A 7,016-nucleotide genomic window follows, 5' to 3' on the forward strand; every position below is an offset into this window, starting at 1 on the left:
TAAGATATACCAGGAAAGTTTTCAAAATATAAAAATATGATATCCCACACATTAGATGTACTGTAATGTACTATTGCAGTTTTAGGTTAACTTTAATTTCTAATTTTAAGACAGAGAACAATGTGAAAATTTTAAATAAGTTATAGACAAAATGACAGTATCACTTGCAAAGCAAGTAAAATGAACGTTTATGTTATAAAAAGAATGCATCAAAATGTTTTTTGTTTTTTTCTTTATTTGTATTGTCTTATCTTTATCTGTTTTCAGATACATTGTGTAAAAATATTTGGTAATTGTAAAATCATTGTAATGAGTTAAAGAAATGTCAAAACTGCTAAAATTTTTGGCGACCCTCAAGGGAGTCACAACCCACAGTTTAACCCTTTCGCAATGCCCCACCTTTGTTTAAGATGCTCATATGGGGCGAAAGAGAATCAAAGGTAGTCACCATTCTGGACAGGGGGATTTTGCATTGCTAAGCCTAATTTTAAAAAATAAATAAATAAATAAACAGAAATAATAAAAAAAAGTTTCACTTCTAGTGTTGTAATTTTTGGTATCATTTTAGATTATTACTTGAGCTCTTACATATGTTAAAATTAGTATTTAATAAACTTTTTTTTTTCTTTATTTTACATGAAAATATATTTAAAAAATTCCTTGTAAAATAATTTTCAGAAGCACTATTCAAATTATTACAAAGTTTTAATTGATAAAAATCTATCAATAAAGTTTAAAATTAATAAAGCAACACAATAAAGACTATTTACAGTAGGCAGTAATTTAAGTAAAATTTAAAATGAAGACTCAGTTTGGTAAATCTCGAAGCACAGAGAAGTATCACTTTCTAACTCTTAGAAGTAGCATCACTTTCTGACACTTTAGAAAATGAATTATCACTCTCATCTGTGTTAGTAAATGGTTCATTAATCATTCGAGTGTATTCTTCCTCTGATAAATAGCACATTCGCGCTACAATAGACTGGAGAAGAAGCTTTCCGAAATAAAAAGGGAAGGATCTGAAATATATCTGTAGGCAATGCAAAACGTAACAGAGCTCCACATAATAACCCTAAAAGACCATACATAGTAAGTGAGAAAAATAGAATAAAAAAAGGGAATTGGATATAAATCAGGCAAGCGAATGTTTATATTAGCAAGTGGCGATATAAAGACCCACCTCTGTTTATGCTTCCCTCCACACCCTTGCAATAACTGATGAGTAAAATACCAAAGTCAGGCAGAATATATCAAACTCAAGTTGAGGAACATAAAACTGTGTTCATTTCAAAAGTAATGGACAAAGAGTACCAGCTGGCGATCTTCAGAGGAAGGTTCCAGCTTAAAATGTATATACGCATTGCCTGTCCTGTGAATTCAATCTGTAGTGATGTGTGGATGGGCTGCCCGACTGTAAGAGATGTTCTTGGGGAATGCGTATATGGGACACCCGTCCGGAAAGGTTTAAGAAACTCTGGCTTAATACATTTCCCCCAGAATAACTTTTTAAGATATCAAGGAAAAGCAAACATTATTAGCATTCTTTAAAAGCCTCTTTGGAATATTGCAAGTTAAAGCAACCCATATTTCTTGCATTGTATTTCTATGTTTCTCAAGGATACATTAAAAATAAATTTAATTCTTAATATTATAACAAATAATTATTATTCCAGTACTGCACTGATATAATAATTATTTATTAATATACCAGTGTCGGTATTGCCTTTTTCTGACAATAGTAATGTTAGAAAATAACATTGCTGTATTTTTTTTAAAAGTATTATCTAATAAAAAAAATTTTTAAATCATTTATTATCTTATTAAAATTTTCCATAAATTTATATACAATTGGTATACAGTATTGATAGTAAAGACATTTAAAGTCACGAGCTTTGAAAGATGGTTTATCACAATTTCAAAATTGATTTCAGAATAAGGTTTCTTTAAAATTCAACTAAAATGTGCATGCATTTACATAAATTTCTCTCATATTGCTATCTTGTATATTAGCATTTTAGATGGCCCAAGCAGCAATAATCACATTGTTTGCAAAATCACTGTTTAGGTAAGAAACAAAAGTAACTGTTGTAGATTTTTCAAAGTTTTATTGTGCTCCAGTTCAAACTTTAGAATGTGTGACCATATGTTTTGAACAAAATTTCTTTTAAAAATTATTCAGACCAATAGCTGTATTGTTACAGACAGTTATTTCCTATCCCATGTAATTGATGTTATTTCTTCTAATCAGTAAATGAAACATGATACTGTGTTCAAATGAGAAAATTTTGATTCTTTAAATTAGCTTCTGTCATGGATACTTTTCCTTTTTCAGTCATATTTTAACTGTACAACCTCATGTAAATTCAGTGTTAGGTTTTATTTCATGCTGGTTCTCACAAAATTTAGTGCATACTAGAATTTCCTTTTTCTGATAAGAACAGAACAGTAACTTTTCCACTTGATGGCAAGTTGAAAATATGTTTATGTACAAAAATCATATTAGAGCAGTGATGGTTAATCTATGATACCCGAGCCCATTTTGGGTGACATGCATCATGCATTTTCTGAGCCGTGGGTGGAGACTAAATTGCAATACAAATATATTTCTCTCTTGCAAAGGCCTCGTCATTGTCAACGTGTACTGCACTTACTTCGAGTGTGTTCAAGTGCATACTTGGCAGACTGATTGTTGCATATCAGACATGACAGAGGCAAGCTAGGGTTTTTCCAAATTTTTGACAGACCAAGCTCAAAAAGTTCACCATCACTGTATTAGAGGCTATTAAAATTACTGTTGTTGATAATTGTGGTTTCTCTGATGATCCATAGATACTATATTTTAATAGAACATAAACTTCACAATTATTATTTTTAATTTCAGATTCCAGCTTTGATAGCCGCAAGTCTTGTACCAGAAGCTGCAGCTCACCTTAGCAAATATCTTCAAGCAGCTAATGTAGCACTTTCATGAAACTGTAGATTTCTTCTGAATTTTTCTGATGAAATGTATTCAGAACTTTGCAGTGCTGATTTATTTCTACTTTATTCTTAAAGTTCATGTTGTACATACTTCATCTGAAATTTGTTTTATAACTAATGTTATAAAATCAGGCTTCTCACAGTTACAGGCCCCAAAAAGTATTTCAATTTGTATTATGTATCACAGCATTTTCCTTAAATAAATGATTTACACATTTTAGAAGTTCTTATGGCTTATAAAACATACATACATTTTAGCAGCAAATCATTATGAATTTGATCTAATATTCCTGCATAAATATGCCTATAGTTCATTGCAAAAACATTTAATATTGTACTTTTCACCAGTATATATTCATAAGGGTACATGTGCACATCTGCAAGATCTTTTTTTCTAGCATGTTTTTATTTTTAAAAAATGTGCCAAAACACTTTAAGCCATTCTTCTAATGAGAAGTGAATTTTTGCAAAAAAATTGTATAACTCTTTGTTTGCACTGTGAATATGCTTTTATAGGGATCAGTGAAGCTCTTATACATTTGACCTTATGTAAGGTCATTAAAGAACTATTTTAGAGTGATCTGGCTTAAGGATCTTATGTAGGTATAAAATATGTATTAATTAAAATTAAATTATGATCTGAAAAATATTGGTTTATTCTTTATGTTAGTGACTATTTTATGTTACTTGAATTTTGATTCAAGTTTTCAAATCATGTGTTGTACATACAGATTAGTTAACAATGATGTAAGATTTTGCTCATTTGTATAGTAAAAGAGACATTGTGGTTTTTGTTTTGTTTACTCAGATGCAGTGCTTTATTATATCTTTGTAAAGTTATTGTGCCCTTCTCCATTACTGGATGAAATAGAGAAATTTTTATTGAAAAAAAAATAATATAATTGGGAGTCGACTGTAAATAAAATTATTTATTGTAATAATTTTATTAAAATTATTTATTGTAATAATTTTATTAAAATTATTTATTGTAATAATTTTATTTACAATTGACTTCCAATTAACTGAGCCTTTTTTAAGCAATATTTAGTAGCTTAATTTGTTTAATTGCATATTTTAGTCTTTGGCTTCATAGACTTTCATTTATTAAGATTATATTTATATTATTAAATAAAAAATATTTTACATTGTAAGCTAATATATGCTAATCAATAAAATTGTTGTGCGGCTCGGGGTTAAAAGAGTTTATTACCAAGTAATGGCAAATTAATATCATGAAGCATTCAATGAAATTATCCAACTCTGATGCAGCATTATTTAAGTTCCCTCATAAGTAATATTCTTAATGCTTTTCATTATAACTTAGTTTCTACATTTCTAATGATATTTATTCTTATGTTACCTGCATTGTAATTTTTTTTAATTTACATAACCAAATGAATAACTGCTGGAAAGTATAAATGAATTGTTCATATTTTCTGTTAATTATAATATGGCTATTTCTCTCATTGTTTTTTCTTAATTATCTTCGGATAAACTATGATTTTGAGTTAACTGTGGACACTGTCCCCAGTATCATCTCTGTGAAATGGGTGTTGACTATCTTTGAACTGAAAATTGTGAAAATTTGCACTTTTGTATGCTGCATTTAGAGGTTGTACATGATGGGGCAGAATTAGGTGAATACTTCAGTGATACTGTAGATATGTAATAAATGAAATAATTTATTTAGTAATGAAGCATTCCATCATCATCCACTTTTATCTTAAGGTGCTTATTAGTTTCTATAGAAGATGCAATCAAATTTTACAACACCCTTATCTCTATACTTGCCAGTATAGTAACATTTGTTGATGTTGTAAGAACCTTAACTGTTGTGTTATTCATGATGTCAGTTATTTGGATCTTCAGTTTAGGACACTTTTCAACTTCCTTGTATGAACATGAATGATTTACTCTCAATATACCATTTCATAATAAGCACTCGATGCTTCCTTTTATACTTTGTTGCCTTCTTGAATTGAATGCAGTTTTGTTAACTTTTTTAAGCCTTTTTTTTTTTAGAAAGAAAAGAAAAAAAAAAAAAAACAGAAATGATCTTAATTGAATATAAAGTTAGTACAGTCAAAAGTCGTTAATCCGGACTTGTCGGGACTTCGGCGATTCCGGGTTATAGATCATCAGTTTAAATCTGGTAAGATGGCATGCAGAAATTATAAAATTAAAAATATGAAACCGTAATTTATGAAATAAAGAACAATTATGATCTAAAGGGTATCAAAATTTACAAAAAAAAAAAAAAAAAAGCTTAATATTTATTTGTTTACTTTATTAAACATTTCTTTCAATGTAAGTTGTTTAAGTTGCTTCATTTTTTATGTGATAATACGTTCTCTTTAATTCTATAAACAGACATAATTTCTTGTTCAGTTACAAAGTTCCGCTGTTAAAGTCCTATAATTGCTGTGTCGAGAATACCGACTAATTTGTCAATCGAAATTTTTTCGTTTTCAATAACCTCTGCCACTTTCTTCGCTATCAGAAGCGAATTATAATGACGAGGAATTTGATTTAAATCATATAAGACGGAGTACATCGAGATGAAATATTACATTTAGTAAGGAATTATAAGCCAAATAAAATAAAAACATCTGCCCTGAAGATAAGGATAGTGCTGACAGATCAACTTCCAATTCATTGCACGGCGTTAAAGATAAACAAAGTTTAGATAAACAAAGGATATGCCTTTATTCATTTTTTGCAGCAATTCCACTTTTTGTTTAATGGACTTCGAAACATACTTTCGCTTTGTAGATCCTTTACATATTAGTATATATATATCAGAAATTCTATTTGACATAATCGAAAGTTCAAGCTTACTTTTATAAAATTACTCTAACCGTCTGCAAAAAATAATAAGCCGAATCCAATTCGAAGATTAAGGAACAATGTAATCTGCAACATTAACTGAATTAGATAATTTTAGCTTAACTTATCCGTTATACATTAAATGCGCATTTGTAAACGTATTTTGCGCATGCGCAGAAAGTTTGTAGCTTTGAGGTCCGGATTATAGATCATTTCGGATTATGGGTATCTGTCATATCCTTCTTGTTGGGCTTGTAGATTCTGGATATGTATTTAATTCCTACTGTAGATGTATCGTAATGTAGGCATTGCATAAAACAGCCATTTTAACGGCACAAAACTTTATTAACACACAAATAAAAATAATAAGTACAAACGATTAACACACAAGTATAACTGTGTATTTTGCATCCACGTTGACATACAGCACGTTACCTTCGTTACTTCGCTACTACCTACTAACTACTCTTCTCTAGTAAGTCTCATGAGAGAGAGGCGTTGCAGGCCGTTCGGCTAAACTGCGCATGCGTGGTCATCACGTCATGACACCTTCCTTCGAAAAGATTTGATTGCGTCTTTCAATGACCTGTCAAATCCACATATATAAATATTTCTTGAAACAAAATAAAATAACATTCATGAAATTTTCGAACTTAATTAACCAATTCTTACCATTTTAAATTAAAATTACTTCAACATAAATTCAGTAATCCTATTCATTTAAAAGGATGTAACATTCAATTAACTTTTCAAACTTAAATTCTTCACATAATTATAATCATATAAACGAGACAATACAAATCAATCATTTAAAATTAAACATTATACTTTAGCAAACCCTAGCTATATCTTTAAACCTATCACATAACGTTAGGAAAAAAAATTTAGCATTTTAGCTCAAAAAAAAAAGGTTCAAACTAAACAGTCAAAATGTCTTATAGTTCATAGTTCACAACGTCAGTCATGCTCCCAGTGAGAGGCAGTCAATCGAGATAACGAATCTGCATTAATATGATCGTTTCCTTTCCGGTATGTAATCACTGCATGAAATTGCTGTAATGCTAAAGACCAGCGTTGTAAACGAGAACTTTGTGAAGAACATTCTGTGAGAAATCTGAGAGGTTATGATCACTAACGATGACTATCTCAGAACTAAAGATATAAGAAACAAGCTTCTTCAGGGCAAAGATAACGGCAATCGCTTCCTTTTC

General features: G+C 29.7%; 1 protein-coding gene across 1 annotated transcript in view; it reads left to right on the forward strand.

Annotated features, from left to right (window-relative positions):
* The window catches only part of Cse1 (chromosome segregation 1), a 133,905-nt gene extending 130,138 nt beyond the window's left edge, over positions 1 to 3,767 (forward strand). The window contains exon 26 of the mRNA XM_085808301.1: positions 2,882 to 3,767. Within this exon, the coding sequence (XP_085664427.1) occupies positions 2,882 to 2,971 (90 nt within the window). The 3' untranslated portion in view covers positions 2,972 to 3,767. The remainder of the gene's footprint in view (positions 1 to 2,881) is intronic.
* Positions 3,768 to 7,016: the final 3,249 nt, after the last annotated feature.

This window comes from Stegodyphus dumicola, chromosome 1 (assembly GCF_044657685.1).
Source record: "Stegodyphus dumicola isolate Sdum_Otavi_A_Nest chromosome 1, ASM4465768v1".
Taxonomy (NCBI): Eukaryota; Metazoa; Arthropoda; class Arachnida; order Araneae; family Eresidae; genus Stegodyphus; species Stegodyphus dumicola.